The 19,741-nt window shown below is 37.3% G+C and overlaps 1 protein-coding gene across 2 annotated transcripts; it reads left to right on the top strand.

Moving 5' to 3' along the window:
- The first annotated feature begins 1,311 nt into the window (after positions 1 to 1,311).
- LOC310735816 (stereocilin) lies at positions 1,312 to 19,108 on the top strand. Of its 2 annotated transcripts, XM_083558988.1 has the most exons (30): positions 1,312 to 2,464; positions 2,768 to 2,955; positions 3,046 to 4,164; positions 4,507 to 4,531; positions 4,611 to 5,100; positions 5,319 to 6,206; positions 6,311 to 6,373; positions 6,582 to 6,707; positions 6,833 to 6,999; positions 7,784 to 7,970; positions 8,061 to 8,176; positions 8,256 to 8,388; positions 9,278 to 9,460; positions 9,545 to 9,583; positions 9,664 to 9,840; positions 10,492 to 10,641; positions 10,985 to 11,043; positions 11,245 to 11,368; positions 11,749 to 11,831; positions 11,916 to 12,051; positions 13,805 to 14,001; positions 14,521 to 14,611; positions 14,710 to 14,869; positions 14,976 to 15,145; positions 15,372 to 15,527; positions 16,637 to 16,779; positions 16,883 to 17,031; positions 17,818 to 17,915; positions 18,023 to 18,170; positions 18,948 to 19,108. In XM_083558988.1, the coding sequence occupies exons 2-30, from the start codon at positions 2,877 to 2,879 to the stop codon at positions 19,034 to 19,036; spliced, it is 5,745 nt and encodes a 1,914-aa protein (XP_083415114.1). In that variant the 5' UTR covers positions 1,312 to 2,464; positions 2,768 to 2,876; the 3' UTR covers positions 19,037 to 19,108. The 2 variants fall into 2 exon arrangements, with proteins under 2 accessions (XP_083415114.1, XP_083415113.1); XM_083558987.1 differs by having other exon boundaries at positions 1,312 to 2,955.
- Positions 19,109 to 19,741: the final 633 nt, after the last annotated feature.

Below are 19,741 nucleotides of genomic sequence, written 5' to 3'. Positions count from 1 at the left end.
GTTTTAATGCAGTCAGTGGCAAAGTTGACCTATGATGTACCCGAAAAAAGGGGAAGTAGGGTAGGAAACTAGAACTGTTAGCTATCCAAAGCATATTTAAAAAAAGATTTTGCACTCAAAATGTAGATGTCCAATGAACATCTAGAAGCATTCTCTATTACTCCATATCAGTGGCAGGATGTGAAATAATTGAGGTAGGATACCACTGAAGGCATATATATATATATATATATATATATATATATATATATATATATATATATATATATATATATATATATATATATATATACACACACACAGTTTTGTGAAAAAGATTTCTTCCTTTTTTTTTATGTTTGTCACACTTTAATGTTTCAGATCATCAAACTAATTTTAAATATTAGAAATTTATTAGAGTTTATTAGAGTTTATTAGAGGGACGGCCCATGTAGGACGTTTTGGTGACAAGGTGAGGGAGGCGAGATTGAGATGGTTTGGACATGTGCAGAGGAGGGACATGAGTTATATTGGTAGAAGAATGCTGAGGATGGAGCCACGAGGAAAAGAGGAAGGCCAAGGAGGAGGTTTATGGATTTAGGGAGGGAAGACATGCAGGTAGTTGGTGTGAAAGAGGCAGATATAGAGGACAGGGTGGTATGGAGACGGATGATCCGCTGTGGCGACCCCTAATGGAAGAAGCCGAAAGAAGAAGAAGAAGTAAAGGATAACATGAACACAACATGCAGTTTTTTTTATTACTGAGAGATTACAAAATCCAAAAATACATGGCCCTGTGTGAAAAAGTGTTTGCCCCTCTAAACCTAATAACTGGTTGGGCCACCCTTAGCAGCAACAACTGCAACCAAACGTTTGCAATAACTTGCAAGAAGTCTGTAACAGCGCTGTGAAGGAATTTTGGTAGACACATCTATGCAGAATTGTTGTAATTCAGCCACATTGGAGGGTTTTCGAGCAAGAACCGCTTTTTTAAGGTCATGCCACAGCATCTCAACAGGATTCAGGTCAGGACTTTGACTAGGCCACTCCAAAGTCTTAATTTTGTTTTTCTTCAGCCATTCAGAGGTGGACTTGCTGGTGTGCTTTGGATCATTGTCCTGCTGCAGACTCCTGCATTTGTTTCTGAATTTCTTTGGATCTCTGCATGATGTCTAGCTTTTGCAGATCTTTTGGTCTACTTCACTTTGTCATGTAGGTCCTATTAAAAAGATTTCTATTTAAAGAGATTTATATATATATATATATATATATATATATATATATATATATATATATATATATATATATATATATATATATATATACATATATGTATGTACAGACTATATATTTTTCACACTCCAAGTCTTTAGTGCTTAGGTTTGTCCTTATTATAAGTGCAAGGTTCTAGAACTTAGGGAAATGGAAGGAAGAGTAAAGTTTCTAATTTAATATTCTTGCTGCCAGCTGAGCCCCACACCGCTGAGTGAGCGCCGCTCCCAGAGGAATCAATAATACAAGAGGAAGTTATTGTTCCACTGGGGTGGGTGAGACAGACAGAATTAAAAGGCTTTGTGGGGAGTCTGCTCTGGTCCTTTCACTGCTTCGGCTCAGGTTTCCACTGTTGCAGACAGAACTCAGACAGGAGAGAGATGATTATGTACGTTAGTGAAGGGCCTGATTGTGTGCTCCTGGAGAGTTTTTGTTTTATGACAGCTGCAGGAGACCTTCTGGCACTCATGTACGGAAAGCACTATGCTCAAGGACATTGTCCAAAGTTATATCCTGTAATGGGATAGTAGGAGATGTCTGACAAAATAACATTTTAACGTAATCATAACAATCAAATTCAGATCCTGTGCTTTATTATTGCTCTTGGATATGTAAAGTGTTTACTAACAATTAGATTTTGGACAGGCAAGAAGAAAAGGTTTTCATGCCTACATAATCTGAGCAAAATGTAGACATTACAAATACTTTACATCTATTTTTATTAAATAGCAACAATAAATATCTGTGAATATCTAATAGTTTTTGACTGGACACTTTCTTTGGAGGCTATAAGGGTGTAAACTTCAAAATAATGGTTAGAGTGATACTCACTGACGTTCAGTTTCATAGTATTCATACTTACATTTTGCTGTGTTTAGAAGTTCCATAAAATGTACATTCTAACAAGCACAATGTTGTTCTGAGGCCATATGATTTTACTTGGTAAGCCTGCCAGCTGGCATATACTCAATTGATGCTGTTGAAACCTGACGCTCTAGCTGAAGGACCAATTGAGCTGAAGGAAGAAGAGATAGAAAAAGTGACACTGTCTTGCAGGACAGAGAAGAGGTAGAGCAAGAGACAGAGGCAGACTGACAGAAACAAAACAATATTGTATTTAAGGAATATTTTTCAAACATAAATTTCACACTTATAAGTCTAATGTGTATTTTCCCCCCTGAACCCAAATGGAGGGAACGGATTATGTCCTCATGTAAGTATGTCCAAAACTTTGAATGCTTAAACTGCTGATACTTACGAATGAAAAGAAAGTGGCAAGATTTTGTTTATTAACATCAACAGTTGTTTTGTGTATGAATTTTAGCTAATTATTGATGACATTTTTGATGTTATATAAATCTAAAATCATTTGATGCATTCAGTGAACGTCTGGTGAACATTTGAATGTACAAAAGAGTGAAGAATGTATGCAATGTAATGGCAGTCTGTTTTCCTTCAGTGAAAGTGTAATCAAGTGGCTGTGGGCAGTCATTAACATTTTATACCCATTCTACAGTGTGACATTGTACTCCTTGAAAGCCTCCAGCTAACGAAACTGTATAACAAACAGGTGCTTTCTCAAAGAAGCATCAGTTGTTTTCAACCATTCTCCTTAAAACTTGTGAATGGAGCTCAGAATGGGGAAGTTTGGGATTGTAATCTGGTTAATTGTCTTATTGCGTGAAGTGTCCTCTATTTCTGAAGGTGAGAAAATGTATGTTGTCTTTATTCTACCATAGTGTGTGCTCTTTAATCAACGTTTAGCGTGGTTTACATACAAATATTGTGTTGTAGGAAATAAAAGGGAGGACCAGAGAGAAGCAATTCTGAAAGAGTTGGTTGCGATATGGCAAAAAGGTGAAGGCTGGTACCCCCGCAGAGAACAATCATCTCCAGAGAGAAAACAGAATGAACAAATCCATACAGTCCTGAGGAAGATAGTTGGAGGTCTCAAGTCTCTAGGACTCCTGCCCAAGAAAGCTATTGGCTTACCATCTCTTAACAAGCCACTTGACCGGAACAGGCTGTCAGGATTTCTGTATAACATCTCAATGTATCTTCAGGAAATGAGTGCTGAACTTGATGATGATCTACCTTTTAGTGATGATCATTTTTGGAAAAACTTGTTGCATTCTTTTCTCCAGTCTGAAGAAAAAACCCCACTAGGAGAATGGGCCGGGAGGGTTCCTCCTAGACCAAGCTTCAGGCTACAAGACCTCTTCCTCTCTCTAAGAGGCAGTCCACATTGGGATGGACTATTTGGACTGGTGCAGAGCATCCTTACTCTCATAGAACAGCAGCCACAAAAACCTCTTCTCACATTTGTGTCCCAAAATTGGAAGACTATCAGTGCTTTGCTTGACACTGCTTTACAAGCTCTTGTCAGTGGGACCTATAGCCAGGCAAATGCAGGTCTGCAGGGATTTATTTGCATCCTGAAATCGCAAAGTGATTGTGCTTTTAACCTTAGTTGGCTGCAGCAACTCCTTACATTCCTGGAGACAAAAAACTGGAAACCTGTGGTGGACCTGCACCCAGCAGGTGTAGTCAGTGACCACAGGGATGGTACCTTCTTGGCAGGTCGTTTTAAACCATTTAGCATTCCTCCTGAGGTTTTACACGAGGAGAACAATAATTCTCAAGAAACAGGGAGCCTTAGCTCTATGCAAGCTCTACTTCTTCAGGCACTATCAAAGTCAAACACTGGGGAAAGAGCAGTACAATTAACTGAGCCTAACCCTGCCCTAGTCCAGGGTCTTGATGGCCTCCGGCGTGGATTCCTGCACAGAGTGGGTAGCACCGTGTACAGTAATCTGAGGCGTAAAGTGTCGCGTGTGACCATGGCACTACTGGATGATCTAGGTAGCATGGCTGGAGAGACAAAGTCCACTCAAATGGGAAGATGTTCTGTAGGTAAGTTTAAACTAGTATTTCATTAAAATTATTCAAAATATTTTTCTCCATGATAGCTTTTATTGCACAAATTTTATTGCACCGTGTGTCTGGATTCCTGAAATCACATTGGTCATGTTAATCATCAAAGAGACATGATACTCTAAATCCTATGGTCCAGATAATCTATCCACCCTTTTGTTGATTTGTAACCATATACCCTTGGCATTATGTGCCCAGCTATTTAATTCCATTGAGCCTAGTTATATGGTAGTCTGTCTTCATTTCATCAATTCACAAATGTAAAGTTTTATTAAAGACAACAATCCTATTAATGGTTTTACTTTTCACTATTTTGCAAAGGTGACCTGAGACAGTTGATATTGTGGTAAGTTTCTTAAAAAATTTTTTTAATTAAGCATGCTTTTAACACATTTCTAACACTATTGTAATACTTCATCACATAGGGGTATTAAACACAATCTAACATGGAATGCTCAAGCCATGGGTTTCACTTCACACGGTTTACCAACTCGGCCATCTTTGATGTCCTGTTCATCTTCAGAAACAGAAAAGCACTACTCAAAACAACAGCGATCTACAAAAAGATCCAGACTCCTCCAGCCATTATTCCATAATCAAACAGAATCAGAGATGTCAGCCTCAGCAGAAATACTGGAAGCAGCATGCAATTCCTCCATTCCAGGTCTCACTGGTGTTTCAAACTTTACTGTGTTTCTCTACTGTAATCTTTTCGATGGAGGTGATGCAACATTGGACCCGGAGGCTGGTCATGTAGTGCCTGACCTGCATGTCAGCTGTTCTAATGCAGCATGGTACCTTAGTGCTGCAGAGGAAGATTTCCTCTGGGTACATGTGTGTAGTGAATTCTTTGCACAGGATTTTAATAATACAGTATGTGCCAACTCTTCCTTTTGGCTGCACCGAGCCCATCAGGTAATAGTGATAAATGTTTAAAAGATATCTGTAAAAACAAAAAACTAAAAATAAAATTTTATATATATATATATATATATATATATATATATATATATATATATATATATATATATATATATATATATATATATATATATATATATATATATATATTGGTTGATTTGGTTAAACACTATGCTGGTTAAACACTATGCTGTTTTGTGTGATTTTATTAGGCAGCTGTTACCAAGGACTACCATTACCTCAACCAGTCAAGTATTGATGACCTTTGCCTTCAACTCTCCAGTGAAATTGCTTTAAGTTCTGCAAGTATTGCAACTAATGATTGCTTAGAACTGCTCAGTGCTAGATCTCTAAGTGCACAAGATTTCAGGAGGTGTTTTCTGCCCAACAACTCTGCTCTGATATTAGCCTTATGTGGCAATGCATCATATCCGTTAGTTCACACTGGCTGGGCTGCAGAATATTGCTTAAAAATCCTGAACAAAGATTCACACCATGACTCCAAAAATGTTCTGTGTAACTTTTTAAATTGGACTGCAGAGCATTTCACCCACTCTGAGCTACTTGAACTATGTGGAGACACAGCAGGTCTGAGGGATTACATTTGCAAGAACTTGAGTCTATATGCTATGCTGGTTCCTAAACAGCCCATATTCTATGACTACTGTAACCCCAAATCAGAACCGAAGCAGGAGACCCAGTGTGTCCTCCAGCAGCTTTTTGACATGCTGCCTGCCCCCTATGACTTTGACACACATCAGCTCTGTTTAAATCCTATTCCTATCCTACAGGAAGCTGTGTATAAGCTAAACCATTGTGAGGGAGTTGCTGATAAGCGTGTGGGTTGGCTGGCCACTGTAAGCTATGTGCTTCAATTGTTAGATTTTGTTGTAGGGCTCTCAGCAGGCCTTGATGAAGGGGAACAGGAGGTACGCCAGGGCCTTGGCCAAGCTATTCTTCTATCTAAACTTCTGGACAATTCCTCTTTCTGGGCAACCCTTAGGCCAAATGCATCTGTTAGTGTGCTCCAAACAGTTGGTGTCTTTCTCAGACGAGAACAGAATTTTTCTCTTAAGGAAGAACTTCTTAGTTGTTTCAGTGTAAGTTCTATAATATTATTAATTTATACTATGATTAATATTGCCAATACTACATTAAGTTGACCTTACATAAAGAATCAGGTGGTTGTTATGTTGTCTTTTAGCCTGTCTTGTGGGATCTCATTCAAAAAGAGGACAACTTCTCTGCACTGAGATTTTTAATACAGGTAGAGCTTAAATGTTTATACAAAAATTTTTTGAAATGATATGAGATAAGAATGTCATGATATTTCTAATAGTTATTTTATGAACTAATTGTACACATTATGAATAAATGTTTTGAAGCAATCATAAGCTTTTGTAATGAACTGCAACCAGCTTCAAACTTGATATACTGGCTTTTTTTTTTTTTTTTTTTTTTTGCTGCATGTCTAGGAATACCTCCAGATGCCAAGAGAAAGAATACGCACTCTTGTGTTGTCTGCAGAAAAAGATGCAGTAAAAAGATTTTTGTCTCATGTACATCAGAGCTGGGACCAAATCCAAGTTGAGACAACACAGGTAACCAGTCAACCAAAGAACTAATGCATTTTTCATCTCCATTTGTTCCAGTGAAAGGGTTCTAGTGTGCTGAAAATGCAGTTTGTTCTATTTGTAAACATTGCTTTTCTTGACATCATTGACAGGCCTCCCCCAAGGAAAAGGAGGCCATGGAGACTATGACTGCAGCCTTCATCCAGAAATTCCCACGTGTTACTCCAGAACTATTTGTCGACCTCTCACAGTTCATCCCGTACATGTCTGTATCTGACATAATGAATTTCCCTGCCTCACTGATTGCCAATGATAGTGTGTGAGTAAACCATAAATACTTCAGCAGAGATGGCAAAATGCACACATCCTTTATTTAAATATAAGTACAAATACTCATTTTTTAAAATACTCTGGTAAAAGTACTGACTACACTTTTTCTTTCTTTTTTTGAGCTCTGACATGTACTTAAGTAAAAAGTAGCCATAATTACTACCTGTTTTAGTGTCATGCTGGTAACTGGATCTCACATCATATTAATATATTAATACAAAATAATGTCTAATGTTGTTATTCATTGAATGTATTCAGACTAAACAACCACCACATAAAACACAAGCAGAGAAAAAAACGGTGATGATCCGGTGATCAGAGGTGATCTCTGTTCTCAGCCATATTTACATCGCTGTCTAACTCTGTCTCATCTATGTTAGTCCCAGACTTTTTATTGCCTTCTGCCTTGCTCGTTGTTAGCTTCGTAAACTAGCCTACGTCTGTGGTGCGTGAGAGTCAGAAAATGTTACACCAGTGTTAAAATTGAAAAAGCCCCAGAATGACAAAAAATAGGCTGATGGGCTGAAAATGGAGTGCAATGAGAAGAAAAAAATGTATCATGTCACCAAATAAATAAAAACTAACATAATGAGCCTGATTAAAAAAAAATTTAAGTAGAAAATACAGATATTTGTATTAAAAGTTTAATGAGTGAAAGGTCTAAAAAATAAAGTGAAGTACTGATACCAAAAAAATCTAACTAAGTACAGTAACAAAGTATTTGTACGTCGTTGCTTCCCATCTCTGCTTTGCTATGTGTAACATTCTTTTAGGTTGACGGCTATTCGAGACCACAGCTCGGAGATCAAGTCTCCTCAGAAACAAGCTTTTGCAAAACGTCTCCTACAGTCCAATGCAGTAGGAGATGTTCCCTCCTGGCCACCATATTTCCTCACCTCTGTTCTTCCTCTCCTTCCACATCTTCCTGTCAGCCACTTCCAACAGCTGACATACCAGCAGGTAGGTAAGCAACTGTAATAATATTCTGTATATTTCAATTCCAAAAGGTTTCAAAAGAACAAAATTAAAGTTTTCAGGTCTATCTCACAGCTCATCCCACTGGTCGATCTGTTGGCTAATAGCAGTCTGGATACCATAAGAGGAAGACATGTGTTTCGCACTCTGTTCAGCAAGAAGAAGAATCTTACTAGTGATACAATAATGAGGTAATTACATTTTCTAAACAGCAAAATTCAAAGTCTGAGCCATACAACAGATGGATGAGCTGTTTTGTTTCTGTGACAGGTTAGGCATTCTAATATGCTACATGAATTCAGAGGAGCTACATGGTTTCCTGTCTATACCACCTATCTCGCCTGCCCTGTGGCAGCAGCTTGCACAGTGTATTTCAGATGGCCATGTCAGTGGAAATGGCAGAGTAAGCATGAGCTTCTATACATATATGTTTAGAATGCAGGTTTTAAATGAATTTATTTTAAACATTTACTGAAACTGTGTAGGCAGCTTGGTGGAACAATGGGAAGTATCGTTCCCCAACAGCTACAGGAACCATGTTACAGTTTAATTGCTGTGCAAATGTATACATATTCTTTGTGGTTTTCCTCACTTATTTCCGTTACCTTCTCAAAAAAACATGAAGGGGGACTTACAACTATAAACTGACTCGCTGTGTGAATGAGTATTTGGTTACAATGAGGAACAGATAATGACATTTATATTTCGAAGATTTTTCAGCAGAAAAAATTGATGAAAAACTAAATTTGTTCTTGCTTAAGTAAATTCCTGTCACATCTTTTATTTAGTCTTTAGCTACAACCTCCTTTATATTTAACTTCCTATATGTTCATATGGCTCTCTTTTTCAAGTGCAGTTTTCACACCCAGCAGCTCACCATCTTCTACCTTCGATTCAACAATATCTATGAACAAGTCTGTAGGGGAGTGGTCTATGACTTAAATGCAAAGGAAAAACTTTCCATTGAACAAAGTATTTTCTCAAATGATGGAAAAGATGTGAATGTGATCTAGTTAAGGGGTCTGGTTTACACTTACATTTACATTTGTGGCATTTAGCAGACGTGCAACAGTGCTTTAAGTCTCTATCAATAAATTAATCTACACTGGTATGCTAAATTACAAACTTAAGAAAAATCAGCCTACAAATTTGTTAAAAGTTTTTTTTTTTTTTAAACAAGCAAACTTGTAAAGTGTTAGTTTAAGTGCTTTTGGAACCGAGGGTCAAAAAGCAATGACTGCTATTTACAGAATCTTAGAGTCATATTTGGCATGTAGTTTCTTTGTTTTCAGATTTCCCATTGGCTAGCTCTTGCACTCAAACCCCTTAATGCTAGCTCATTTTCTTCTGTGGCATTGGAAATGCTTCATGGTGTATTACCCCAACTTGGTGCATCGTTCCTGCAATCATTATCCTCAAATTATTTATTGGAACTCTTCTCTCAGCCAGATATACCCACTTTCCCACCTGCACAGGTAAACACACCATTTCCATTAAATTTGGCTCTAATAGATTTTATTTTGTTCCAAGTTAATCCAGGTCTTCTCTTTCCATTGCAGGCATTCCAAATTTTAAGCAAGATATTCCATGAAACAAATGTAAGTTGTGTTATATGATTATAACAACTAAAGTGTCAGGGGCCAAAAAGCCTTGTATTAATTTCCCTTTCCTGTTCAAGATCAGTGCCAACACATTATGCAGGTTGAAGCCACTATTACGGGGTTTAGCTCCTGCTTTCTTGAAAACCTTGATCGTACCTGACTCGATGGGAATGGCAGCTTGCCAATGCTGGAGCTCTCTGCTGAGTGACCTTCAGCCTGCACATCGTGCAATGGTGCATAGTGCACTACAACAGGTAACATCAGCACAGATATATACTTACACTGAGAAACCAAGACCTTATGAATTAAACACTTATTGAGCACGTGGCAGCTCGATTCTCCAATTCAAAATCACATTTAAATTTAGAAAAATCCATTTTGCACCACATTCCTTTTATTACAACCCTGTATTATATCATAATCAATAACAAGATGCTTAGGTTTTAAATGCTGCCAAATGAGCAGATCTATTTACACTAAAATCATAGTGTAATTTGGACAATTTAAACTTCTAAATGTCTAAATGGATTTGTTAATGTTAATGCTAAGTCTGCTTAAATTTCCTATAATACTACAGCATTTTATTTGTGTGTGAAAATTTCAGAATGATGTCAGAATCTGCTAAGAACACATTGCACTAAAAAAATCCTGTTTGGTATGGGATAGTCGATATGCTTGCATGTTACATTTTCTATTTCAGTGTTTCCAAATTATGCATGACAATATGGAACTAGCAGCACAGTCTGATTAATAGTAATAGTATATACTAATCACGTCTTATCAAACAAATGTTAATTTGTTAATTGTTAATTCTTGTTTAGTCACCATTTGTTTTTTTTGTTTTTTAAGTATTATAAGTAGCAGGTTCCCCCTTGAGCTAACTAATATGTATTGTTGGTCTAAAGGTTCTGGAGCATTTGTCAACCAATAACACACTCTACCTGCACTGCCTTTTACCCTTCATTTCCCTGAAAAAATTGTCCACTGAGCTTGACAGACAGACGATCCTTCAGCACATTACTCTGTACAAAAACCTGTCCTGGTCACCTCAACAGGTAATATCCTATTTATTGCTTGTAAATCACGAGTAAACAATGATAAGAAATAATTGTGCTATTAATGCCACAACCTGTGTTAGTCCTTGCGGAGTGGATCTGTCCACAGCTAATAACACACTCATTTGCTGCAGCTCATCAGGTATGCTACAGATGAGCCTTTCAGTAAATTAATACAAAGTGCCTCTCACCTGCTATCAAGCAAATTGCGGTCACTGTGTTAGAATGGCTTGCATGAAAGAATATGTATTATTAATGCATTAAAGTGATTTTATCCCAGGCCAAAGGGGTATCACATTCAATTTTGGTTGTCATCCAACTTCTCAAGTTTTTCATTCAACAGGCTCAGTTGCTTTTCAGAACGATTCAGCAGACTGAAAACATCACCCGAGAATCAGTACTGTAAGTGACATAAGTCAGCCACATGCCTCTTGGTATATTGAGTGTCACACACGTGGGCTTGGAATTTGACTCATATGAAGTACATTTAATTTAATTAGCCAAAAATCATAATTAAATTATTTGTCCCATTTGAACAAAACTAAATATTTTCTGGAATACAACATGGCTTGTCAGAGTACTGTATGTTTCTTCTTGTTGCAGACATTTAGGGCGCATTGCCAGTGGCATGACCTGTAAGAGCCTACAGCTTTGGGCCAATGAATCAGACTTCCCTGAACTTTTACGGTTTATTACAGAGTTGCCCGGTGGATTGAGGCCAGCTCTGGTGAGAATGTGTGAGACAAATTTCAATCCCTTTTCAGCCAATCATAATCACTGGCATTTTCTGTTTTTCCCAAATGCTTTTTCAACACAAAGTCTATTGAGCTTCCAAAGCAAATAGCATTTAATTTAAACTGACACTAATGAAGGTTGCCAATCTGGATAGCCAGTAAATAACAAATGACATGAATATGCTAATGCCATTTATTGTACGTACAATGAAACAAAATGTTAAACTGCCAAATCTGCTTAATTGAGCTAATTTATTTAATTCATGAGTAAATCAAATTATATTATACAAATCGAGGCCTGAGATAACATGCAGATTTTAGAATCAGCTGTCAAAAAGATGTCAATCAAAACCAATGAATTGTGTTTTAACAGAGGAAATGTGTGGTAGAAGAACTAAGAAAAAGACCTGATGTGGACCTGGGTGGCCTCAACCCATCATTTACTGCAGGATTACCGTAAGATTATATATCCCATTTTTTTTTTTTTCTCAATTCTACATCAAGCCTCCGATGTCCTCACAGTCAGATGTTGTTTCACAGCATGAGGATGATTGAAAGTCTGTCCAACGCATCACTGTCAGCTGTCCTAAACCACGTGCAGAGACACTTTATTGATTTCCTGGAGCTTCCACGACACAAGCAGATGACCTTGGCCGAGAAAGCAGTCGAAATGCTTGTAAGAGAAATAGTTTTTGGAAACTTCTGCATGGACTGAATAGTTTAGACATTGTTTTTCGATTAACTCTTTAAGGCAGTTACGGTATATGAACCTCTTTCACAGATTAGTCTTTAAAAAATATCAGACTTTGGGGTGGTGGATTCTTATAGGTGTATTGTGCTTTTATGCTATAGCTTAAAATATGATCTGAACCCTATAGGTCCTGCCAGAGAGACAACCAATGACACCGACAATATGCCTTTTTTATGCATTAAGACACCAAAGGTTGATAGTGCTATTGTTCATCTAAACCAAATATTGAATGATTATATTTGTTGGCAGTTTAATTATTGTCTGTTCCATCTGCAATAGATGAAAACTAGAAAGAGGAAGAATAGAGGAAAATTGTTTGTTTTTTTGTAAGTAACTCACAAATAAACCTTATATGCTTATGACTATTGATTTTAGTGGGCAACCAGAACTTTAACAATTACATAGCCTCAAACTAAATTAAGTTGAGAGAGTATCACACATAAATTATGCTATAGGTTAATATGTAGTGAATGTGTCTCTGTAATAATCAGATGAGATGTACAACATAACATACTGTCATCTAGTATACAGACTTGCGGTTTAGTTCAAAGAACCTTTGTTCAATACAGCAGGAAAGAGACAACACAGTATGGCTAAGATGGTAAGACAGGGCTGTCAGGTTCAGAACCAAAGTTCAGTTCAATTACATCTAGAAATTAGTGCAAAGACATCAGGCACTGGAAAAGGGAGTATTATTTTTCTTGATTTTTTACAGTCAGGGAAATCAACTTACCACTGTACACAAACTCTTCTGATGCACAAGCATTATTCAAACCATAATCCAAAAATGGTCCTGAATTTCATAGACACAACATATTTGATATAAAATGAATCCTGGTGGCTTGTTTATATATCAGTCCAAACTAGCAACTGTTACATTCATTGCTCCGCCCCTGAACTCGAAATGCAATGATTACTGCCCCACTGGACCTTCATTAGAACTTGTTAATGGACCATTAAAATCACTAATGCTGTGAAGCTAAATAGGGAGAACACATAGCCCTTCATTTGTGTAACATCCAGAAATGTAAAACAAATTAGAACATTACCTTTATATATATATATATATATATATATATATATATATATATATATATATATATATATATATATATATATATACTGCTCGAATTCAGTGAAGTCTTAAGGGGGTCCCCAGTTGTTGGGGTGGGGGGTCTTTCTGTCAGATTCAGCTATTTACAGTGTAACACAAAAAAACATCGTGTGCAAACTCAAATATGTACTGGATTTTCACCAAATTCTTTCCACAAATATAGGCTACTAGCTTCAAATGAGGGTTGCTTTTGTCTGAGCACCCCTGCATAACTGGACCTATTAATAATGAATATGAGTAATTTATGTTAATACAAAACCCTGACATGAAGTAAATAAATATAGTAGAAAGACAGAACGTGAAAAGTACTGCTCAAAAAAGTTTTCTCTTCCCAATTGGCGGTTTATTACTCTCCATTTCATAGCTGGTTTCACGTAGAGGCAATAAACAAGCGGTAAATGATATCACGCGTACGATGGTTTTTAGATGTCACAACATTGATGACTGGTATGTCTAAAGCCTACTGAATCTACTGAAACCAGGATTGTCCTGGCCACCCAGATTTTTCTACCCTTGTTTATCTTTTCCATCTTTCCTGAAATTCTTTTCCAACATTTCTCTCAGATGATTGCTGAGGACAGAATATCAGGGGCCTCCATGGACCTGCTAGGCCCTCTTCTCTTCTTCTTGGACAGGGACACGTTGTCTCAGGTGGACAGAGAGGCTCTGAAGCTGCGAATTGAGGACCTTAAACAGTACTGCATGCCCTCAGATACCTTCAGAGAAATGGCATCTCTTCTTACAGAGAGAAATATGCTAGGGTAGGTCCTTATGTTCTTCATGTTAAAATTGGGAACATGCATAGGTAGAATAGAGCAAGACGCCCTGTGGGGTAAGATATCTTCCCAACAACTAGTTCTTTTTCTGTCTTAATGAAATTGTTAGACCTCATTTTGCGTTATCTGTCCAAAATAATATTGAAAAGAAAAATGTTTATAGTAATTTAACTGACTAATTAGTGTTTTTAAGTTTTTATGTAGCAAATGCTACTGAAGAAGTTTAAAAAAAATACATGGTCTATGTAATTTACTTAAACCCATTTAGAACATTTAATAAAAAGAATTATGTCCAAACTTGTTTAACCAATTCAGCTTAAAAAAAATCATTATGTATATAATGTATCAAAAGCTTGGAAAAAAGTTCTTCTTCTTAAAATTGGGCTAACTTCATAATTTAATTTCCTTGCCATTGTTATTATTTGAATACATTGCAGCATATTTAAATAAAAGTGGAAACTACTAAGAAAATGAATAGATGATTCATCTGGATCTGATTTACAGAGAGCCAAAGTCATGGACAGTAGGAGAAGTTGAGCATGTAGACCGACTAGTGTTCACCCTGTCACCTCAAATGATACGCTCTCTGCCACTGGTAAGAAGGATAATAAACAAGACGTAGGCCTTTATTAGTCCATCTATCTATCATTGTGCTAGGTTATGACATTATGTTGAAGGCCATGTTTTTATTAGGATGACCTAGGCAAAGACACTGTTGAGCAAGTCCTGCAAAGTCAGTGGCATTGGAAAAACACCAAGCTTGGTAAAATGTGTGCTGACAACAAAGGACTGAAAGACAAGATTTACAGCTTAATTCACAGAATAATCAGAGGACGGAGATGGAGCAGAAGAGGTGAGCCATGTTTATTACCTCAAGGTACTGCATGTATTATGAGCTACAGTAATTAATCAGATGTGATTGATACCTTCTTAAGTACAAGTTTGTTAACTTTTGTCAGAGCCAATCCCAATGTGTGCGGATATCAAAGGGACTTTTCCCTCAGCATGGCGCTGGTATCAGCTCAATCGAATGAAGAAAAGAGAATTGAAAGAGTGTGTTGAGTTCCTCGGTCAGGATGGTTCTCTTGATGCTGAGCAGCGCTGGGCACTGTGGACAGAACTCAGACCGGTTAGTTTACTAAGAATCCAAAATGAAGAAATGGTATTGCGTGAAATGTTTCAATTCAGGAAAAAAAGATTAAATTTTTTACACAAAGATATTTTTACACACTGATATTGCTACCAATTAACGGAAGCAAACAGATACCACATTAACCCATTAACCACATGAAGCACATGTACTGTGATCAGAGGGGATCGATGACTTAAAGGTCAGATGTGTGTATTTTTTGCAGATGTATAAGCCAGTGAGGGCACTCAGGCCAGTACAGGTACTGGAGCTGGGCTGTATCATCACAGAGATGAGTGAGAGAGAACTACAGGCTGTGAACATGTCTGACTTAGCTGTGGTGGCTCATCTAGGAAGCATTAAAGCATGGAACCAAAGAAAAGTAATTTTTTACACAGTTCATCTATGCTCTACATTCTTTTGTGAATGAATGAGGTACCTGAACTTGTCTCCAAAATAGAAATGGTGATATGTTGAGAACAGATTTGTATCTATACAATCTACACAAAGACATCTGAGTCTTTTTAGCATCCCTCCTTTGTAAACAGTAACAGAATTTATCAGCACCCCTTTATTTTTTTAAGTTTATGTTTATCTGTTATTAAACTGGTAACCAGGATCCAAAAAAATATGTGAACACGACAAATCACAGTCATATCTGCTTGTGGAACATTGCATGGCAGACTTCCCCAATCCCCAGATTTCTATCAAAATTCCAGTCTAGGATCTGGAGCAGGCTTTAAGGATTTGTGCTCATTCAGCCACAAGCGCATTAGTGAGGTCACACCAGGATATTAGGTAAAGATGTCTTGTTTGCATCAGCATATCAGTTTATCCCATAGGTGTTCAGTGGGGTTAAGGTCAGGGCTCTGTGCGGGACAGTAGATGTCTTCTTATCGCACCTTGCTTTGTGTAAAAGGGCTTTGGGCTCTTTAGATCTAGTGAAGAGAAATCTTAACATTAAAGCATACAAACACAATTGTAAGCTTCCAACTTTGTGGCAGCAGTTTAGGGAAGAAAGACAATATGGGTGTGATTGTCAGGTGTTCACATAAATTTGGCCACAGAATGCAGATTTAAACTGCACAATAGGAGATGCATTTACTAGCAATTCTATTACTTTCCTACACAAAATAAATGCGGCTTTTCGAAACTGTCCATGTATTCCCTTGGTCTGTAGCGGTATTATATATATCAAAGGTGGCAATTCTTCAAATATTTAATTCTTAATCTTACTGGACAAATGTAGCTATTTGAAAAATACATGAATCACTATACCATATGAGCAGATCCAATATTTTCAATCAGCATCTGTATACACTATTTATCCTCAGTGAGTCCTTTATAATGGTCTGGGTGATGGTAAATCCTTAACCCATCCAAGGGTCTTAGGCGTTAATACACATTGAATAGGACATCAATCCTTTGCAGGGTATTGTGCAACTATTTTACAAGGCATCCATTAAATCGGCCAATTAAATTTTTTTCCAGATGAGAGCGGCTCTACAGGGATTCCTGCGACACCGCAAAGGGAAGCCTGAAGACCTTGGAGTGGTTGAGTTGGTTTCTCTTGGCAATCTACTATGTGGCTTTACTCCCTCAGAAATGTCCCGTCTAGACCCATTTAACCTGAGGTTAGAGAAAGAATTTTTAAAAAGTTTTGGAGTTTCCAAATTTTTGACAGCGATTATACTGTGCATTTGCAATTTGATCACAAATTTATGTGATGTTCGTCAGCATGGCAGCAATGTTCCTGAGCGAGATGTCCCTCCCATGCTTGGAACAGCAAACTGAAGCTCTGACCACTCGACTTTCTAGCCCCCTGGCATTTGGGCCTGTCAGCAGCTGGAATGCTGAGATTTTCACTGAGATTGGGACTCTGGCAGGTGGAGATGTCTGAGTCAAATAAATGACACATTACAATACAATTCTTTTTGTTTCTCAAGGAAGAAAAAAATTTTAGAATGTCACGTTACTGCATGTCACATTATGTCCAGGCATTTTTATTACACATAAAGATTACAATCAATGCTTTTAACCAGCCTTTTTCAAAGAATAATTTTAAACACCTGGATCAGTAACATAACCGAACTGTATTGTAACTTGTGTTTGAAATATCTGCACTTAAATACATTTTTTCATCTATTTTAATCTGTGTCAACACCTTCATTCAGGTCACAGTTTTCAAAATCCAATATATTTTTACTCCCTACACAAAATCAACTAACTGAATCAGCCTAATTTTGTGTTTTTCAATCCAGCTAGACCAAGAGTTATTGTTATACTAGCCAAAAAAAAAAAACTCTGAGATCTATAAAACAAAGTAGTACTGGCTAAAAGTCAGCTTTACTCTGTTACATTAAGCATTACTGTATATTTATTTAAAGTGTAACTGTGAAGAGTCATTTTTATAATAATTATCTTTAAAATTACAGCTATTAAAAATAGCAAACAAAGTTTAGCCAAAATCATTAGGACAATAGTCCAGGTGCAAATTTGACCAATAAGTAGTTCCTTCTTAGTTACCCTTATGCCAAAGATTATTAGGTGTCAAAAATTATTATTACTATTAGGTGTCAAAACAGGTAGCTTGCATCATAATCTGTAAATGACTGAATTCACTTGTTTTTGCTTAAGGCAACTTTATAATGATGACCCTTCTTTATCCTTAGCTGGACTTGATGACATGGTGTTGTCATCCCTCGTGAGGGAACAAATAGAAGGACTGACTCCATTAGCAATATCCCTGATACCCCCCAAAAAGATGGCTGTAAGAATTTCACACACTTTGTATTTTGTTCCCTGAGCCAGAGTTACATTGTATGACATTTTAATTGCCAGCCTGTAAACAAATTTCATAGTAACTGATTTTTACAGGTGGTGTTCAGTGCAAGTCAGCTGTCCTGGCTGAATTCCGAACAGGCGTGGGCTGTGACAGATGAGCAGTGGCAAAAGCTGGACAATGAGCAGAAACAAGCATTAAGCATGGCATTGTATGAAGGGGAAGCAATGCTTGGACACAGAGGTCAGTTTTACTAAATCATTTCTATAAATGATTGCATTAACTGCATTTTTTATAAATCAAACCTAGTTGCTGATTTAAGTTGCTGATTTGATTGCCGATCAGATTAGAATGGAAGATGATCATGAAATTCAGCTTACAGTTTTACTCATGTTATACAACAGCCATTTTCAAAAAGTATAATGTCTTTATTTACAGATTGCTGTTCATTACAAAGTCACACATCTATTTATAGTTACCTTTAATTTTGTGAAACATCTGCAAAGCAAGATGTTATCTCTTATAATATCGCAATAATGAACAGTTGTTCCCTCACCAGCCTCTCTTTTTTTCTCTCTCTTGAAGTAAATAAAAACTACAGCTTGTCATGTTGCAGAAAAATATCTGTCTGAAAGACTTTCCTGTAGCATAAAAGTTATATTTATAGCTGTACCCCTGTATATTGCAAAGCGCTGACAATGGGAACTTCATCCAAAAATGCTTAATAAACAGCTCTTTATTCATTGTGCCACTACTACAGAAGCAATAATCATAAAACAAGTGCATTTGCTATGCAGATGGCACATTTATCAGACTTTCTGGCCAATCAGAATTAAGTATTAAGCAGCACTGTAGTAAAGCTGCATATAACTCAGAGTTAACATGCTTTGGCTGATGTGCTCTGTTGATTGCTTAGCTGATGTTTGTATTGATCCTCCTGCCAAATTACCTTTCAACTGCAGTCGCACAGCTGTCTGTGGCATTGCTTGTCATTGTAACATAGTGTGTTTGTCTCTGCAGGCAGGAACCAGGCTCCTTCAGTTTGGTTTGCTGCAAACCTCACAGCCTGCACTCTTTTGTTACTCTGTCTTCTGTTGCATTTATTATAAACACCCACTGGAGTGTTACTCTTTCATATTTATTTGCTGTACGTTATTAAATTCTTAAATTTTTGATTAAAAACCAACTTTAAAAAAACAGCTTTCATATTATTATTCACACACACACACACACACACACACACACACACACACACACACACACACACACACACACACGGCCTCTGTATAATGAATGTTTCGAGGAAATATGACAGTTTGAGATAATACTTAAACCTCAGGACCCCAGTGTGTGGTAGGATAAATTGAATGAAAACAAAATGAACAGGCATCTGCTGAACAATCATTCATTCATCATCCATGTTTATTAGCTCCTTTATAATGGTCAAGGTCACTGTTGATCTGGAGACTGTGGTTAAAGCAGAAATACACCCAGAATGGGACACAAGTCTAGTGAAGGGCATGATGCGCACACACGCACACACACAAATTAATGATATATACCAGCATGCTTTAGGATTTAGCAGGAAGCAAAGGACATGGCAGAAACCTATGCAGGAACAAGGTGGACATTGGAAACTCTTTACAAGCAGTAACCTAAGCTCTGGACCGACCGGATCATGGCGTTCAGCTGGAAATGACATCTGCAGCACTGGCATGCCACCTACCTGAAGGGTTTGTGAATTAAACATATTTTGAAACCTGATCTGAATGTGTAACAGACAGTACTTACTGGACACTGTTATACACACATGT

Source organism: Silurus aristotelis (genome assembly GCF_946808225.1).
Source record: "Silurus aristotelis genome assembly, chromosome: 13".
In the NCBI taxonomy this organism is placed as follows: Eukaryota; Metazoa; Chordata; class Actinopteri; order Siluriformes; family Siluridae; genus Silurus; species Silurus aristotelis.
Note: the sequence above shows the minus strand (reverse complement) of the source record. Positions and strands in the feature narration are given on the sequence as shown.

What these genes read in the sequence shown, in the direction of transcription:
- LOC310735816 (XM_083558988.1), top strand. Translation starts at nt 2,877, where the DNA reads ATGGAGCTCAGAATGGGGAAGTTTGGGATTGTAATCTGGTTAATTGTC. An exon ending in ATCACCCGAGAATCAGTACT is followed by an intron (nt 11,044 to 11,244) that starts GTAAGTGACATA and finishes TTCTTGTTGCAG; the next exon opens with ACATTTAGGGCGCATTGCCA. An exon ending in ACAGAGAGAAATATGCTAGG is followed by an intron (nt 14,002 to 14,520) that starts GTAGGTCCTTAT and finishes TCTGATTTACAG; the next exon opens with AGAGCCAAAGTCATGGACAG.